The sequence below is a fragment of the Columba livia genome, chromosome Z, assembly GCF_036013475.1.
Source record: "Columba livia isolate bColLiv1 breed racing homer chromosome Z, bColLiv1.pat.W.v2, whole genome shotgun sequence".
NCBI classification, from domain to species: Eukaryota; Metazoa; Chordata; class Aves; order Columbiformes; family Columbidae; genus Columba; species Columba livia.
Window position 1 is genome coordinate 19,314,035 of NC_088642.1, and position 19,087 is coordinate 19,333,121.

The 19,087-nt window shown below is 44.4% G+C and overlaps 1 protein-coding gene across 11 annotated transcripts in view; it reads right to left on the reverse strand.

Annotated features, from left to right (window-relative positions):
- The window catches only part of PDZD2 (PDZ domain containing 2), a 206,103-nt gene that overhangs the window by 56,112 nt on the left and 130,904 nt on the right, over positions 1-19,087 (reverse strand). For 9 of the 11 annotated variants that reach the window (XM_065047499.1, XM_065047494.1, XM_065047495.1 and 6 more), the window contains 3 exons: positions 14,588-14,990; positions 2,055-2,197; positions 1,263-1,395 (listed from right to left, as the gene is read on the reverse strand). In XM_065047499.1, coding sequence (XP_064903571.1) covers positions 1,263-1,395; positions 2,055-2,197; positions 14,588-14,990 — 679 coding nt within the window. Of the gene's footprint in view, positions 1-1,262; positions 1,396-2,054; positions 2,198-10,713; positions 14,497-14,587; positions 14,991-19,087 lie in introns of those variants that run through there. The other 2 variants (XM_065047504.1, XM_065047500.1) reach the window with 2 other exon arrangements.

The following is a 19,087-nucleotide window of genomic DNA, read 5'->3' on the forward strand; positions in this document are numbered from 1 at the left end:
TTTTATGCTGCAAGCTTATTCACGATGATTATTTTGATGCAATCATCACATGAATGAGTGAATAATTTCAAGGTGAAATTTATGCAGGCTATGGCTTTGTGGTTTGGCAGCTAGTCCAATTGTCTAAACAAAACACTAAATGTACCTATACTTCCTTCAGGTCAAAGCATGCTGTTTCCAGATTAAACACTGGTGTGGCTAACACCAGGCTGTGAGCCTACGGAAGGTCTTCAATTAACTTCACTGTCTGACTGAAACATTAGAGAAGGTATAGGAAGACTCTTCGAATATGGTGAGATACAGCCTCTGCTTGAAAAATATGAGCATAAAGCATTCCGTGAAGCCATAAGAGCATCCAGAGATGAAACCAACAGAAACCTGTCTCAGGTTGACCTAGGGAACCTGAAGATCAACCTAAGAAAAATTTTAAAAATACTGATATGGTGGCCTGCTGACACAGCATGCTCTACCTGGAAATGCAGTTTTATGAGCAGTTCCTTTGGCCCAAGACGTTCCTGCCACCACCCCAATGGCACTGACGGCCCCCACCTGCAGGCAGGTCCTTCTTTAAGACCCCAGGCAGCTGCTCTGCAAGGGCCTGGATCAACCCAAGCAGGGGAGCTGCATGCTGTGGTCCAGGGAGGAGAGCAAACGGGGTGGGCAGGATTTTCTTAAACAGAAGAAAAAAAATCTCGCGTAATATCCCCTCCATCTCTCCTGTGATGACCCAGAATGAAGAACCCAATTGATAAATGAGTTCCACTCTCATTTCCCTGAAATTTCATGCTCCTTTATCTGCAAGAGCTTCACTCCAAGCTATTAACAAGGACAAAGTAAAGAACTCAAGCCAAGAGATCATCATCAAGGGACCTCAGGCACACAGATACAGCATGAGATGAGATCTATGGAGAGTATGCAGGCAGGAAGCAGAAGAGGCTGAGAACAGCCTGCTTTATTTAGCATACATTTTAAGAAAATGGTTTTGGCCAAAACTTAGGTAACGTCTGCATGAATAAATACAGACTCATTTGCACACTGAACAAACACAAGCAAATACAAGCAAATCATTAAGCTGGTCTATACCCTGCTGATTTGCCACAGATTTATGGCAGCTACTGATATATTTCCCATAGCTGTGCATTAAATTTAGGAGAGCAAATGTACACATGTGACTCCCTCTCAAAAATATGCCCCTTCCATGCAGCATGTGCATGAACTCTTGTGGGTGTATGTTCAGGAGACCACCAAGGAGAGAACCGTACCTTGCTAGCGACCACCAGCTGCACCAGGCCAGCGGCTGAGCGGAGGAGGGACACAGCATCCTGGTGGGACAGCCCAACCAGTGACTGACCATTGATCATCAGGAGCTCGTCGCCTGCTGTCAGCCTGCCGTCCCTGCAGAAACACAGAGGGAACATGGAGCTGCAGGGTGGTCCTTCCTCAGTGCTAGGCTCTGGTGGCACGCAGTGGGATGTGGAGGCATGGACAAGTGACCTAGCTGATGCTAAGCTTGCATTGATCAGTGCAGTGTCATTTTCCCAAAAAAAGTGGCTCAGAAAGGTGCCCCCAGGAAATCACTGTGGTAACCAGAGCCATTTCTCCCTCTTTGCAGTTTGAGCCCCTCAAACCTTCTATGTGCCCCACTGAAGATGACCAGGGAGCAGCAGTGAGCCTCAGTCCTCCCCTACTAAGGAGCAGGGCCAGGGCTGGCATTAAGAACCCCAGGGTGCACAACCCACACTCACCCACCGCCAATCCCACAGGGAAGTCCCATTTTCTGAAAAGGGACTTGGGAAAAAAGCCCCACAAGCCATCAGGCTCCTTGAGTGACACTCCATCACCAAGCAGGCATTTGATCTGGCTGTACTTTGGGCTAAAGATGCTGAAAGGGGCTTCAGCAACCCATCAAAAAAACAAGTTTTTAAGCTAAAAATGCCTCATTCCCACCCTCAGGAAAGGGCAAAACCCCCACGTCTCTCTGCTGGGTCTGGCTAACAGGGATGGCCATGGATGCTCCATCACTCCCACTCCCAAAGGCACCGCTGTCACCTCACCTGTGTGCAGAGCCGCCTTCCTCCACGTGTGTGATGATGATGCTGTGAGGAGACCGCTTTGACCCTCTGCCTCCTGTTATCTGGATTCCCAGCCCGTCCGTCCCCTTCATGATGTGCATCCTCCATATGCGGCAACCTTCTCGCTGAGAGAAAACGTGTAGAGAGTCCTTGAATTTGGATTTGGACACTGAGAGAGGGCTGGGAGGGTACAGGAAGGAGCTATTTAGCAGCTTGCTGCCCGTCACCACACACCTGTATAGCTCAAGCTATACAGGTGCTTTTGCTGAGCTTTGCTGTGTTAGTTGTGGTCCAAGCGGAGGAGGCAGAGAGGAGGAGGCAGGACAGAGCAGGGTCACCACGTAGAGGTTTCCTTGCAGGGCTGTTTGCAGCGTTTCTGAGCCACGCAGAGGTGCTGCTCCCAACAGCCCGATCCTTCCTGAAGCAACCAGCAGCCTCAAATCCCTTTGACAAAACTCAAGGGTGAGCTGTGCGGGGCTGCGGAGGAGCAAGACCTTGTTCAAGGGGGACCTTGAACACCAGGTAGCGCAGCTGCTATTGCAGTAGAGACCAGACTGGCATCACACAGCAGCATTTCCCCCCTCCGGAGGGCTTTGAAGGATTTAAGACGCAGGAAAGAAAATACCAGCTTCAAATTATCAGCTGCCAATCAAATATTTCTTATTGTACAGCTGTTGTACAGACTGTAAATAATAATTTACCCACTGCAGAGAAAAACGTTTCAATATAAGCAAGGTAATAAGTGATGTTTAGAACACCTTTTTTATTGTTATAAATATTAATCCAAAAAGTGCTTTACAAACTCCAGAGCAATACAAAAATGCAAAATAAACACTGCTTCCCATAAGTCCTACTGTAAGGACTAGGCACAAGGAAACACAATTGTGGCAGATACCAGCAGAGCAAAAAAGGTAAGAGAAAAAAACAAGGAAGCAAGACATGTAATGTGATTGCCAGGACTTCCTCAGAGAGGAGAAGAACCAAGACAACAGAATTACAAGAAACCCTAGGAAGTTTTCAAGCTTGCAAGGCAGCAAAATGCAATAATTGGAGGCAATATTTAGGCCAAGTGCTGTAGTCACCAGGCACCAGTTCAGCTGTTTCTGACCTGGTCTGTTCTGCACACAGCAACGTTCTCACAGTACACAAACACCCAAGTAGCAAAGACGATTAAAGTTTCATGCCAAACTGTGAAGAGCATGTAGAAATTGCTGCTTGTTTCTGAGAGGGGGAACCACTAAATATATTGGCAAACCCAAGGGTTGTGGCAGCAACCTGAGGATTTTAGGCAAACATTGTTTATCAAAGCCTTCATTAAGTGAAGAAAATGTGCTTTCTTTATAAGATCACTGGCACCATACCCTGAAGCTTTTAAATGCAATGCAAGATGCGTTTCTCAGATACAGGAACAAAGAGGTCAGTATCTACACCAACATGTAAGAACAAAGTGAAAAATAAGAATAATAATATTACACAGCCCCTAGACCAAAGGTAGGAGAAACAGGAAAACCAAACCAGGTGTCTTAAGAGGTAACCCAAAAGTCTGGGCCTGAAAACCTATACACCTGTGGGTAATTTGTTAACTTGAAAGTCATGCACATGGGCAACATCCCAACAGGTTTAACTGGGATCCTCAGCACATTGATAAAAGCCCCGTCTCCCGCTGATTAACAGGACATGTCAGGACAGAGAATACTTTGAGATAAATTAGAGTGATACATGAGATGCCATGTTAAATGCAGGGGCAGGAGTCAACTATATTTATCTACTTAAAAAACAGAACTGACCTACAACATGAAAAGGCTCCAGAGAGGTTTTATTGCTATCAAGTACCTTGCACCCATAATGAAAACAGTATAACAGAGAAATATAATCTCTCTGCCACCCCCAACCAAGCCCAGGCTGAAATGATGACCATCCATTCTCCTCACAAGATGCTACTGCAAGCCTCCCATTGTCATATCTAGTTTGGAAGAAGTCCCTCCAACAAAGTTTAACAATGCAGTCATAAAATGGCACTTAATGATTTGCAAAAGCTTTCTGGAATGTGAGTTATGCAAAGGCCCACGACGTGCAGTGCCCAACTTGAGTTCCTCAGCACTCCTCACTAGCATGCATCTTATTATTAAAAAAAAAAAAAACAAAACCAACAAACAAAACCAAAGCAAATTTCTTAACTGGCCTGCTCTCAAATATTCAATTACACAGCAAATCAGTTAATGGCACCAAATGGCAAGACTCTCTGCTGTCAATGCAAGCACCATCTTATTCCTCTTGAACTCCTACTGAAGTAAAAACCACTTGCAAAGTAAAGCGTTACTGAGTCCGAACGTGGACAGCAGAACACAGCCACAATAAAGACAAGGAACCCATGTGGCACACACCCTAACACATCTTTTTTTCACTCATTTTCAAACGACACGGTCACCATCGCCTGTGTAAGAAAAGGCTGTCCCTCGAGTCCCCATTGGCCATGTACTTCACTGGGAATAAACAATTTGGTGCTGACTGGAAATCAGATCCCCTCACTGTTCTTTGCCTCTTCTTCATAAAACATTCATAGCTCTTCATTTAACCATGTGCTGCAAAGCAAATGCCCCCACTAATACACACCTCCCTCCAAGTCATGTCACCCCAAGATTTTGAAAGCTAAGTATTAAAAAGCAGATTGCTATCCTTTGCTTGATGCCTCTTGGAGAAAGGGTGTGTTCAGCAGGAGCCCCTTCCCCTCCCCACAAAGCTGCTATCTCTGTTGCACAGAGCAGCACGGGATACTTCACAGCCAGCTAGGAAATGCTGCTGCTTTGAATGTGCATCTTATGCAACTCCATCATAGGAGAGTTTTAATAGTAAAGCTCTGTGCCAATTCCAAGCATTTGTAAGTGTATTTAAATTTAACCTAAAATGAGTTTCCTTGAGTTACTGGAGATTCCCAGGTATGACAACACAATTTAAAATAATAAATAAAAAAATAGGCAGAGTGATGCATGTCCTTAATTTTGAATTTTTTTAAAGGATCATATTCTCAAACTTTCCTTCATAAACAAGATTGCAAGATCACTTATTCTTTAAAGGAAAGCTAGGATTCTGGTGTATTCACTTCACTCCAGAGACTTAGAGTACCCAAGGGAAACTCCAAGTGTAGTTAGATTTGGCAGTTTGCAGGTCTGATGTCACTGTCCCTGGGGCCTGCACAATCTCTGCCCAGAGGAGGACACGTTTAACGGCTGACCGCTCTCCCCCGATCAGCTGCAGAATTCTGGTTGCTGCTTGGCTGCTGGTCAGTTTCTTATTCCTATTAACATCTGAACTTTTCTATCATCTCAGAATAGTTCTCATAGCTCAATTTATAAATGACTCAGAATAATCCCCCTGCCCGGCAGACATCCCAGGCCAGGCTGGACAGGGCTCTGAGCAACCTGATCTAGTTGAGGATGTCTCTGCTCATGGCAGGGGGTTTGGACTGGATGAGTTTTGAAGGTCCCTTCCAACCCAAACTATTGTATGACTTGATTAGACCAAGTCGCCTCTTGAAGCCCCTTGCAGCCCTACATGTTTTGACTTCACTTCTGTTAACACTCCTACAGCAATAAGAAAAACAAGTGGTCAAGTCAGGCTGCCATTGGACTAATGGTTAATTTTTGTTCTCCACAGTTAGATCACCCTTAGGTGACTCAACTTTCCTCCTAACTTGGGTCTTTGGATCAGGCAGACCTTTGGAACAGATTTTTCCACGTGAAGCTGATCAACTTCTAAGTGCCTAAGCTAGGAATAATTAAAATGTTTTCAAAGGCAGTATAAATATTCTACTTGGATTAATTGCAAGGAAAAAAAAGGCCATCTTATGTAACCAACCGCGAGAACAGAGAATACAGCTGCCAGCTCCAAGTGGGTCCACCCCCCCTGCACATCTTTCTCCACCGTGAAGCCACTGTACATCAGGCAGCCTCTGTTCGGAGGGAGCGTACATCTGGAATAAACTAGCGTGCTGCAGATCAGAAAGGGAGCAGGCTGCCAGCGCGACGTGGGGAAGCTCGCCTTCTGCCTGCTCCAAGTGCATACCATCCAACGCTCAATTTCATAAGCACATCATTAATAAAACAAAAAGGAACGTTTTTCCTCCGAGTGTTGAGGAAAATAAATAAATAAATAAATGAAAGATGCTGGAGCTGTTCTTCCTCCCTTTCCTTTCACCAGCTAATTGCAGGGGAGTTTAAAGGGGTTTGACTGATTTTGACTGTGCTGTGTTTGAGAAGCTGCAAATCTATGTATACAAAGGCAAAATTGCTTTGAAATCTTGTATTAAAGAAAAGCTTGGCAGGAGCAAGGTGTAAACAAATGGAAAACAGAAACACAGCAAGTAGTTAAAAAGCCAGACAGTAAAATGGAAAATGTAAAATAGTTGTCTACAGAAAAAGCACTTTCTGTCACAGCAGTAATTCAGCCAAACCTAGTATAAATATGTAACAATTTTCAAATAAAAACAGAGATAAGCCCTGATAAGAATACCAATAACCATGCAAGGTCTGAACGCACTCACTGACTGCCACGGGCCCTAACATGGGCCATTGGATGTGTCCCTTCCTCTGCATTTAAAAGTGGATTTTTACTGCCTGTCTGCAGGATCCAGTTCCCATTTACAAACTTCACAGGTTTTTGCCCGTAGGAGCAGCAGAAGCAAAGAGTGAACTGCTCCTCACCAGCCATGAAGCTGCTTTGGAAATGTGAACTTAAGAAAAAAGTTCCAAGTTTCATGCATTAAAAAAAAACAAACAACAACCACCAACACAATAGGCCTGATAGGAGCTGGCAGCCAATGTGCTGACCACATGCAGCTCGAAAGCAGCACAAAACCAACACAGAATCCACCAAACAGAAATGCAGCACATTCAGACCAGCATATAAGTGATCACCTCTAAGCAATGACCAGTGCAGCATCCTCCTCTACAGGGACAGGGAGCATACCCAGGTGGCCAAACCAGCATACCACTCCCCAGCATCCTTCACTGATGTGGGATAAATTAAAAGCACTGCTCCCAGATGCCTGCCCCACCCGGGGTCAAATCATACCTATCCCCATTCCCCAGCAGGCAGGTGGGAGAGACCGATGGGTAGCTGGGCAATTAACTTGCATGATCACATCCCAGGTGAGCAGCTCAAACACGTCAATCTCAAGATACAGTCAAAAGCCACTACTCTTTACATCACAGATATTAGTGTGAATGACTCAGTGTCAGAAAATCATGCCAAGATCTGATCTTTCCAGATTCTTAACAAAGCAATTATTTCATTAGTGGATAATGAATATATTTTTCATCCGCTCTTAACCAGGTTATTTTCAAGGTCGACCTGACAGCAGGACTCCTGATTTCATATGCTAGCTTGGGTTTTGATTTCATTGCACAAGCAAGATAAACAACTGCAAGACAAACCAAAAACAGGGGAAAAAGGAAAGATGTCTAAATTACTTTATCAACAAATTATTCCAATACAAGAACTCCTTGTCCATCTCTAATGTCTATTAATGTTTCTTAGCAGTAAGCCAGGATAAGAAGACTTTGACTTTTACCTCCAGATGATGCAAGTCCTGCAGTGGCTACCTCCTACAGCACTTGAAAGAGGGGAAAAAAAACTTGAAACCCAAGTACCCCTTGAAATGAGTTACACAGAATTGACTGTGTGAACTTTCCATGTCCTCGGAACAGGCAAGAGCCGGCAGCACAGATACAACTGCAATTGCATTCAAATGTCCACTGCTGATTTAACAAGTCCCATTGTTTGGACAAACGGTCACCAGACACTTGGCATCCTTTCACTGAAATGCAAGTACTTTCCCCATGGAAAGAGAAGTGTTGTAGGGAATAAAGCCTGGGGAACAGTCAAAAGGAAAAACATATCCTTCCCCAAGCAGAAACACATAATTAAAATACTCAAAACAGACATCACAGCAGAGGGGATGAAAATCCTGCAACTTAAAGCAGACTGTCCCCCAGGGATCCATCTCCTGAGACAGACTGCTTGTTGACATCATTTCCTTGGCAAGGGCTTTAAACATTTTATCAGCCATTGCAAGCACCTGAACCACATCATCACCCCTTACAAAAATCTGCTGGAGTCATTTGTCATCCCGAGCCATCACCATCTGGATTGCACCTCTTCAGGCTGCTTCTCTCTTGCCGTCAACTGAAGCCTGATTGCAAGATCAGCCAAAAGATTTCTCAGCCACCTCTGACCCTGGGGGTTTTCTGCCCAGCAATTGCCCCTGTGGAGCTCAGGCTTTTAAGGGTTACAAGCTGTTTGCATTCCCTCAAGTATCTTGTCCAGTATAATTCTCTTGCTAGGCTATTGGGAACACTTGGTTGGTTAGTCTAAGTTCCTTAGAAAAGATCCTTGATGCTTGAAGTAGATTAAAGCCCATCCCAGAGTAAGTCAACCCGCTCCTGTGGCAGCTGAAGAAGGATCCCTTGTGGGGACTGGTGTTACACCTGTGGATGCCAGGAATCCTTTGGGTTTGATCAGTGGTTTCAGCACCCTGCCTCAAAAATTAAGCATATCTGTCTTTATAATCTCAACTAAAGCTGAAACATTACAGCACCTAAGCATACTCTATTTTTAGGCATGTCGACTTAGTTTCAAGCATTCACACTTAATGGTTTAAACATAAAATAGTGTGAACGTACATTTTAGCCAGAGCCAGTCCTTTGCATCCCAGTTGTGAGTTTGCCGTATCTTTAATACCATATGTAAAATGAAAAAAAAAACCACTTTCTGTGTAGATGGGAAATGCTTTCATGTTGGTGCCCTCACCTACAGTTTGTGATAGCTGAGCACGGCTGAGACCTCCTGGAACACAACCTTGTGCACATCTCCGCTGCCTTTGGGGGTAGATAATTTCCAAGAGGCAGGACCCCCTTTCAAGATGACACTATTACCAGGCTATCTCTATGCCCTCCACCACACACTTAGAAAATTCAATCTGAAAACAGAATAAAAGGACGGACTGCTATTCAAAGTTAAAATAACAACTACCACAGCTGTAGCTATTGCTCAAATCACAGCAAAGAAACGCAAAACCTTAAGTCAGTTAAAAAAATCTGGCATCGAGTGAGACTTAACCCCAGAAAGTTGTGATGATGGTTGTTTTATGGCAAGGTGGAACATAACTGGTGGCAAAAAAAAAATGAATGTAATTTCATGACTAGTCACATCAAAGCACTTCCTACAACCCCAAGTAAAAGCAAGGCCAAGATTTGTCAGTGCTGCACAGCTACAATTAAAAGACAGCTCTTGTCCCTAAGAGAGTTTACAACCCAAAACAGACAATAGAGAGGGAAGACGTGCTTATCACAGTGTACGTTAAAACCTCAAGATAGCAGATGGCCCCAGGATTTGTGTTAATGAAAGTTCAAAGCAAACACGACGGATAAAAAGATGTTAAGAACAGAAACAGATTCTGAGGAAGGCCTTTACATAACTAAAGGTGTCTACATTAAAAACTGAAAATAGAGTTATTTATGTCTAAAGCATGCATCATGTAAGAGTCCCACAAAAAGCCTTAATGAAACAATAATTACCACTTAGGTTGCCATAAAAAGTTGATATAAAGTAACTTAGCTCCAGTAGCTTCAGTGGAACTGTGAGTACTTACCCTTGTAAATACCTTGCTCACAGCAAGGTTTTCATTTTCGTACACGTTTAAAAAAATAGTAAAAGGGTTAAAGCCAGTACATTATTTCAAGTCTCATGTTTTTATTCCTGTAATGTGTCATTAGCCTTCCTCTTCTGCTTGGCAAGATAAAGAGTATTTTCCATTAACCAAAACACAAGGTAGGGTGGGCATTTACCCACGATAATACTTTAATATTGCTATGGAAATGCTGTCAGCCTTTCCTAACTACAAAGCAAACCACAATTCAAAAGCATTCAGCCTTTTGTGAGACAAGTTATCTTAATAAGAAAGCAATAATGGGCCCAAACGCAGAGAGTTGTCGATAAAACGAAACTGAGCATTGAGCAGTTGCAGCGATACAACAGCAAATCCCAGCTGGCGAAGACCCAACTGGTCTTTTTACCAACATACATGTCCATGTGCACCTGTGTGCACACTCAGGAGCCTGGAGAGGGCTTGTGGTCAACAAAAGCTGGGCTCAGCTAGTCCATAAGGGAGCAAACCCGGCTAGGCACACTGCTCTGGCAGTGGTGACCACTGCAGAGTAATTGGGGTTAACAACACAGAGACAAGATCTTGAAGCACTACTACAACCCAGACATCCCCCAGAAACCTCTGTGTGGCAAGGAATTAATATCTCCTTGCCTTCCCCCCTCCCTTCTTTTAATAGATGGCACATCGACTTCAGAAAACCACCAGACACACCTCATGGGGCCCCCAGACGCTGAGTTGTTTCCACCCCATGTGACCAGAGCCCCACATGGCAGTGACACGATCAGCCTGGGAGAACTGGTGCACACCCTGCACTCCACCCGTGCCGCATACTTCTCCAACAGCAGAAATGCCCAAATGCAGAGCCCCAGCCCCTATCACCCGCCTCCCTTCACTATTCAAGAACTTTGCTCAATCTCCTTTATGTAGTTTCCACTGGTGGCTGCTAAATTTGGATCTGGATTTTAATCCCTTACTAACCTGGATGCTTATACAGAAGCAAGAGGATTCAAGGAGATTCTGGAGGTGTCTTGTTTTTTCTTTTAATGGTTTGCGTTTTAAGGACTTTTCAGAGCACCCTGCTGGGGCTGGAGGAAGCACAGGTGGCTGGTCTGCTCTGGTACACTTCATCTCCAGTCAAGCTTCTTCTGGCTTCATCAATAAAAGTCTCTCATCACACCAGCCAGACCTGGATCAGTTTGAGACCCCTTTGAAAACTACACTGCCACCCGTCACACTGGTAACCCTGTTCCTTGCAACCCTCACAGTTCTACCTCTGATCTCTGTCTGCCAGCTGTACCTAGCCACCTCTGGGCACTCCTCCTTAGGGGACGAACAGCCAAGGAAGTGGTCCACAGCTCTTCCAAAAACACCCTGGTGGAGAAACTGAGAACAAACCCGAGGTATTCTGTCCTATTGGTAAACACAGTGAAACCACAACATTGGAATATTGTGAGGAAACTTCAGTTTCCTTTTCTTCATCATTTTTCAGTTGACTCCAGCAGCCCCTCCCCATACTCCTCTTTCATCTGTGCCTTCATAATTACCAGCCTACAAAACAACATCCTGTTTCAGGCCACTGAATAAATTAAGTAAACTTTGATTTCTGTATTTAAGCTGCCCAATCTTCCCAGGATGTGACGGATCATTAGTCTGGCTCAGAGATTGCCTGGTGTTAAATCACTGCCCATGACTCCCACTGCAGCCAGCCTGGGTCCTCTCCAAGGTCAGGTGTGGTTTCCAGAGCTTCAAGATCTTCCTGCCAGGCAGATAAAGCATTGATGCTTTGAATCCCCACATTTAAAAGGGCACTTAGGTTCATCCTAAAAATATTGCAGCATAACTTAACCACCTGTAAACATTAAATGCTGCCTGCTAATTGACAGTTACAATATTTACTGAGGGTTACATACCAGCAAACAGCCTGGCAGATTTGTTTATACATAGTGATAGTGCCAAGTGTACAGGAGAGACAGACCAAGATCTGGGAGATGAAAGCAAGCCTGAAGAAGGGGACTGACACATGCACAAAAACCAGTAACACGGGAATCTCCTGGCAGGTTCACTTGACAAACAGTATTCATCTCTGCTCTCATTTCACAACTCAGCATTTCTGTTATTAGCAGCACGCAGCGAGACAACGGGAGGACAACCCCATGCTCGTGGGAGAGGTGGTACCCTGAAAGCAAATGACACCGAAGGCACGTGGATGCCTCAAAAGCACTCCCAGCACAACATCCCCAAGGCATCAGCTGTGAGCTGGCTGCTGCGTTCAGCACAGCAGCTGCTGAAGATACAAGGATTCAACCCAACCTCTTCTCTCCTGTCTTCCTTAATGATCACTTCAAAGTAACTTCTTACAGGGAGAAAAAGAGATGTTCCTGGATTCCATATTCCAATTTCAGTAATTCTCCAATCTGTCTCCTGGGGCAGAGGAAGAAGTGGTGGGAGGACCAGGGTAGGGGGGAGGACCAGAGAAGCGGGGAGGACCACTGAGGTCCTCCAGCAGCCACGCTGGTCGCTGAACAATTTCTCAAGCCTTTCCTCCCCACCACAGCCGACCTCCAGCCCGCAGGCTGGCTCCTGTTCTCTCGAAGAAAATATAGTGCTCCCTGAAGGCACAGGGCTGACAGCCTGGACATTCAATTAGCCACGGCATGGAGGAGACGGCAAGCTCGGGGCAGGCAGCGGGGATGGAGCAGCATTCCCCACAGAGAAGGTGCCCTGCCAATGCACCCCATCCCTGCTCAGGAGGAGATAACTCATCCCGCGGCTACAAGAGGTTTGGCTCACACTTTGGAGCCTGGAAGGAGGCTGCAACTTCAGACACGGTGTCCTGGATGCTGTTTTCAAAAGGCTCCTGGCACGACTGGGTCTCACACACCCGAGTGTCAGGTCACACTTTGAAAATGGAGCTGGGAGTGAGATTTGAGGCTCCCAAGTGTCGTTATTCCCTGCCTTTCAAAAATATATTTATTTTTTAAACAGGACTGAAATAACTTCAAAAATTTTATTCACTGTCACTATTCAATAGCTACTAAGAAAATGAATTCAGCCATTCATTACCCTGATAGCAGCTACCCCATGGATGGTTAAGTGAAAGGCTTTGATAAGGCCCCCTTCATCTTTAAAAAGCAAAGGATGAGCAAGGCGTGCTATTCATTCTCCAGCTATTCACATTTCTTCTCATTGAGATGTCAGGAAGATGTAATTAATACTGACACACACAGAGGTCATATCTCTAAGCAAAATATTAAGGGGGGTAAAAAAATTAAAAGAGAGAGAAGCAAGCAATTTTACTAAACAACTGTGCCTTCCAATAAGCTCCATGACAGATACACCACAACCGAACAGATTATAGCTCTTCAATTTCCAGTGACTCAACTACACTTTTACATTTTACAAAGCCACCTTGTATGTGCATTGCATTATAAATTTATTTATTGCTTACATTGCTACATATGTATTCTGAATTTAACAATTTACTTCTTACACCAAAATGACTCAGAACGTCAAGGTAACACTAACACGAGATGGCTCTGGATCAAGAGGGTTTTTTTATATACATAAATATTTTGGCTTTCCACTTCCTAACAACAAACCCTGATCATCTTCATTTATAACATGTGTTTAATTAGACATCTTCAGAACAGATTTAAGAAGTTTTTATATGGAGCAGAGCTTTCAAAATATAGAAGGATTGATTGATTGATTGATTTATAAACTTTCAATGTTTTCTTTCAGAAAGATCGCAATTATAAGGCTTGGAAGAACAGTACACAAACATCCTTCCTTTCCTGTTGTACCACGAAATCAAATGTATCACTGATGGGAAGAGCAGGTTTTCTCAATTATGCTTCTTAACACCAGTATTATTTTAAAACTTGGTTTTAGCCCCTTCAGTGTACTTTAAACAAAATTAGCGCACAAGCACCATCACCACCACCCTACAATAGAACTGGGAAGCACTAATTGAGAGGATACGTCTAAACCCATGCTTTCCTGAACAGAATTTAGTGATGAGATGTCCACTCATACTGCTCTGTTACCAGCTTTGAAGCTTTAAAACCAAAACCAGCTGCTGCAGCAAGCCCCAAGCCTAACAAAGCCGCCTTCATCTGTTTATACTATCAGCGTCTCTGGAAGGATTGGCAGACAGCTCTTCTGGTGATAGATGCATACTGAAACCTGATCAAGGCTTGGGTTATTTTTCTCCATCCAGCAATGCTGCAATTCTAGCCAGGCAACAAACCCCAAGATCTCTATTAGGATGAAGAGAGAAGCAATGAAAGCCCCAATCCCACTGTCGTCCCAAACATTAACAAATCGTCCATCTCATCAACTCAGAGAAAAACTCACAATAACTTCCATGTGGCCCCCAAGCGCTGGCCAAACAAATTTTGTAACACAAATGAATGCACTATGGTCTGGTGCATCAAAAAGGGAAGCTTCAATTCCAATTTTAACATGAGCTTTAAGATGCTATTGAGCACACAGCTAAACATGAAGCCCCAAAGGACAAAATCACTGTCTTCCACTAACACCTCCTGTCATAGTGTCATAAGGTCATCAGTTATTTCAACAAAAGAAATCCTAAGGCCAACCCTGACAAAGATATAAGGACATTCCCCTCCATCACAGATGGAGTATGATGGAGGTTTCTCACCATTATCATTAAATTCTCTAAACCTTCTGCACCCCATCCCATGGTTTGGTGCCCTGACAGCCTGGGTTGTCACTTGGAGGCTCAGCCCAAGGATGGAGCTTTGAAAGCAGGGGAACTGCATGAGAAATTCCCTTAACTTGCTTGCACGCCTGCTGCTCTCTTCTGTAGAAAAACCCAAAGCAAACATACCTGGGCAGATTGGTCACCAATGTCTGGTACGCTGCCATCCGACAGCCGGGAGCGGTATTGTCCCCCCGTGCCCCGAAGCTGCTCTTCCCCATTACTTTCCGCTTCAGAGGTCTCTGGCTGAGCAACCTCCACCTCCATTGGGGTGCAGTGCCCGTTTCCATGCTCCGAGCCTAGCTTCTCCTTGCTGTCCTTGCTGCCCGGTGTTCTGGTGATGACCCCAAATTTTCTGGTCCTTTTCCCATTTTGAGCGGCTCTGTCACCGGGTTCAGGGCTGGGCTTGGCTTTGGGGTCGCAGCTGTTGCTGTTGTTGCCGTTGGAGGGAGGAAGAGGGGCTTTGCGCTTGATGCGGCGCAACATGATCAGGTAGACAAAGCCGCCATTCCAGCACTGCTCAGCCAGGTAACTGCAAGGAAAGGGATGTGCAGGGATTATCAATTGCTGGCCCCGCAGTGCCCGCATCCCACCTCAGCACCCCAACACACTGTGCCCCATGATGTTCATGCACCTTCTCAGGCAGCTGAGAAGGTGTGTGAATACATTAGGACACCTTGAGGTATAGACAAATGCTCTTTTCCTTCTGTATTAGAGGGAAAATAATATCAGGAATAATATCTGGAATTATAACAGCCCTACAGCCATCCAGGCTGATCCCATTACAGCGTAACATGACAGTCAGTAAATACCACCAAACAGGTTGCTGTTACCCTGAGCTCCACAACTGCAGCACAGCAACAGGGAAAGGTGGAGCAAGCAAATCAAAGCAGAGATTGCCTCCAGTGGGGCCTTAAAATAAATAAATATATATATATTTTTAATTATATATATTAAAAAGCAGGCAGGTTTCTTTTGTGCAGCAGCCCATAGAGCATCTGCATCTGAAATGAGCCTCCTTGGTGAACGTAATCTTCTGCTTCTGTGTATATACACGCTTTGAAGGCCCAAGGGAAAAACAAAGTCCGCCGTGGGGGTAAGCAGGCATAGTGCCAATGGCCTCAGAACAGCAAAGCGTGGCACCATAAGGTATCCCAGCACTGGCAAAGGAACGTGGAAATAAGGCGGGCTTCCTTTTCAGAAAGTGGTTTCCAGTCAAAGCATCACCTCCCCTCCCAAAGTCCCTGGACACACCTGGAAGGAATTGACATTTCTGTTTCAAGCAAGTACTGGGTGTCCTTACAGAAATTGCACCCGTTGATGCACAAGGGGAATCTAACTTCATGCTTCTTCTGGGAAAGGATATATACCTCAACCCAAATTCTTAAAATATTTGTGTCCTGAGCCAAGGGTGTAACCAACTTGAGAGTACAAACAAGCTGGAATTTGTACTTAGCAGGTTGGTATGTGCCCTTTCACACCAATTTAGATCCCAAAAATATATTGCCTTTCTCACTACTGAAAGCAGTAAGAATTTCCCAGAGCATCAAATAAGGCTCTGCTGCAGCTGCAATGAACTATTCACTAATATGAAGCAGTTGTTGAACCTACAGCTATCAGGGGAGATGAAAAGGTAGGTGTGCAGATGAACCATAAAAGATCCTAAGAGAAAATGTTGTTGAGAGAGGAGAAGTGAATCAAAACCCTTTTCTTCCCCTCCGCGGTGCTTGTAGGCTAATTTTCCCCTTCCCTTTCTTAAAAGTTGTTCGGCCTTAAATACGACACTTCAAGTTATTCCTGCACAGAGGTGACTTAATGGCAAAACAGGAAAAACAGCTATGGCAACCTCTGTAGCAAACTTCTGCACAGAGGAGCGAGGAAAGCACTCTCAGTTAGTCAAAGTAATCTGGACCAGCCTGGCAGTGGCTGGAAATAACACTACAGGTGTGTGTTTCTGTCCAGGGACATGAGCTGGTAGTTTCAGTCCACTTTTTCCCATAGCTTAGATGTCCCTATCAACAATGTTGGCATTCAAATCACTTCAATTTAATTAGGAAGAGCAATGACCAAACAAACACAGAAAACGCACAACCTTAAAAGCAGCCCTGGAGCAAGACAGGAAGGACAACTACGATGGCTGTACCAAATTCCCCCAATGAATATAAACTGGACTCCAACTCCCTGGACAGTTCATTCAGCAGTTTTAACCAGGCAAGTATTTTTTTCTTTCTTTTTTTTTTTTTAGCGTTAAGAATATTTAAGAAAAGCCCTAAAACCATCTTCAGGCAATGAGCCCCTACTGATTGGAAAATCCCTGCAGCCAAGGTCGACCATCTGGGTGGCAATAAGGAGACACTTGGCTCAGGGAGGCACTCAGAGCTGGCAGAACCTGACAGGTTAACCCCCCACCCACCATCACCACAAAAAAAAAAATCCAGAACTAAGATGGAAGTATTTTTTATTATCAAGTTAAAAGAAAAATTCTTTTAATCAACAGAAAAAGGGGCAGTTTTGTTCCAGAAACAATATGGGCTGCCTGTTTTTCACATTTATCTTTCAACTCAGATTTCAAGGCAGCCAGTAAAGTTGATTAAAATTCATGACTTTTGCTTGCAGCAATACCACTGCACTCTGATCCATCATACATAAGCCTGATAGCATTGCTTCTCCTGGCACAAGGAAAGAGAAAAGCAGCTCCTCTTCCCTTAGTCCTGTGGCTTACATGGGTGCTGCCCACCCAGTCTTTATGCAGAGTCAGTTCTGCCTGACTTGTTTTTGTGCAGGTGCACATATGTGGGTTTTTTTAAGAACATTGATCTCTATCTCTGAAGTAATCACTGATGTATTTTTGAGTGCCAGTAACCAAGCACATGCATTAATCAACTGCTTGATTTAGGAACTAAAGGGAAGGAGAGGGAACTTAGCGTACGTCCAAATAAACTAATTTTATAGAGGCAAAAATAATTTGTTTCACCTCCACTTGTAGCACTTGTATTCTGTTCATAAAGCGTAAAGCTATGAAAAGAGACGAAAGAAGGGTGGTTTTTTTTCTATCCACTGTCCACAGATAACCATTCCTAGTCTGGAGTAGGTCTGCAGCGAGTGGTACCAGATGCAGCTGTACTGGAGTATGTGGAGCTGTGCTGATTTACTCCATATGTTGAGATGGCCTGCACGTTCCAGGCATGCAGCCTGTAGTAACTCATGGATTTATGTCTTCTTCAGTACTTCTTGGCATTTCAAAGCACACAGTAGGTTTCCATGAGAAAACAAAAGAAGTGTGTTCTCTGGGTCAGTGAGCAATTACCTTTGCATGGCAGCAAATGACTGCATATTACCAGATGATGTCAGGTATTTTCAGATGAGGGTAAATCCAGCTGGTACGAGTGATGAACTAAGTGGCATCATTATCTCAGAGTTTGTTTCAAAGCAAAGGCCAGGCATTCAGAGCTCGAAAACCAGCACGGGTGTAACACTGAAGTCATACAACAAGATGGGAAAATAATACACCAAGAACTTGTGGTCACTTGCTGTATTGCCCTCCCAAGACAGATCTTCAGAAACCCTTAAGTTTTGCTAAGTACCTGCTGCCTACTTAGCTGGCTTCCTTTTCTATGCCGTTTCTTCCACTGTTTAAATAAGACGAAAAAACCCCAAAGAAGCACAGCAAGCTCTCAACACTGGACAAAAGACAGGAAAGGTTGTATTAAACGAGTGACAACTTTCAGATTTTTAATTACTTTCTATCAATCCAGAAGCATCCTATGCCAGGAGGGAATAACAGGATGGATTCAATAAAATGTAATTATACATCCTCTAGACTGTAGAAAACTGCAAAAGCTAAACAGCAACCAAAATCCCACTTCTCAGGGGGTTTAATGTTTGCAACGCAGACACTCCTTTTTTTAGATTTGGTCCCTGTAGAGCACTCACAGAGATTTTAGCAATCAATACACCAACCGTGTCTCAGGTAGGGCAGGATCAGAGCTGATAAGCGTACACAGCCCTTGGCACAGATGTGGGGAACCAGCTGCAACCTCCAAGTTGTCGCTTAATTTGAACACTGCCTTCAGTTTAGATGGAGAAGGTGCAGAGAGCAAAAATGTTCCTAACGCAGCTTTGACTGATCGAAATTTATTGAAAACTGAGACTGTAAAACTTCCTATTCCCTGCTTTGGTTGGCAGGGGATGGAGTAGGATTCAGTGAAATCCCTGGATCTCGTACACCAGCTAAGAAGCCTTAAGCAGTGAATGACAACATGTAACAAGTCCTGTTATCACTAATTTGAAGAATGCAAGAGATTTTACCAGCTGACCATGCACCTATTAATATTAGTTATGAAAACAAAACGTTTTACCAGCAAAAGACTCATCCACACTTCATGTATTTGCCACTCTTTGCAAAGTAGCGTTAAGTCCCCTCGGCACAGCTGGGAGTCCCCTTGGATGCTGCAGCATCATCTCCCCAAGCAGGGTCTAAAACGTCACCTTGAAACACTTCCCATAGGTGTGCTCAGAAGGAAGGACCACCCGGCTGCTCCAGCTGCTTTGATCTCACCCCGGCACCAGCTCTGCTAAAACCCCAGCCCATGTAAAACATCACTCTGAAACAGCAAGGCTCCTCTGTAG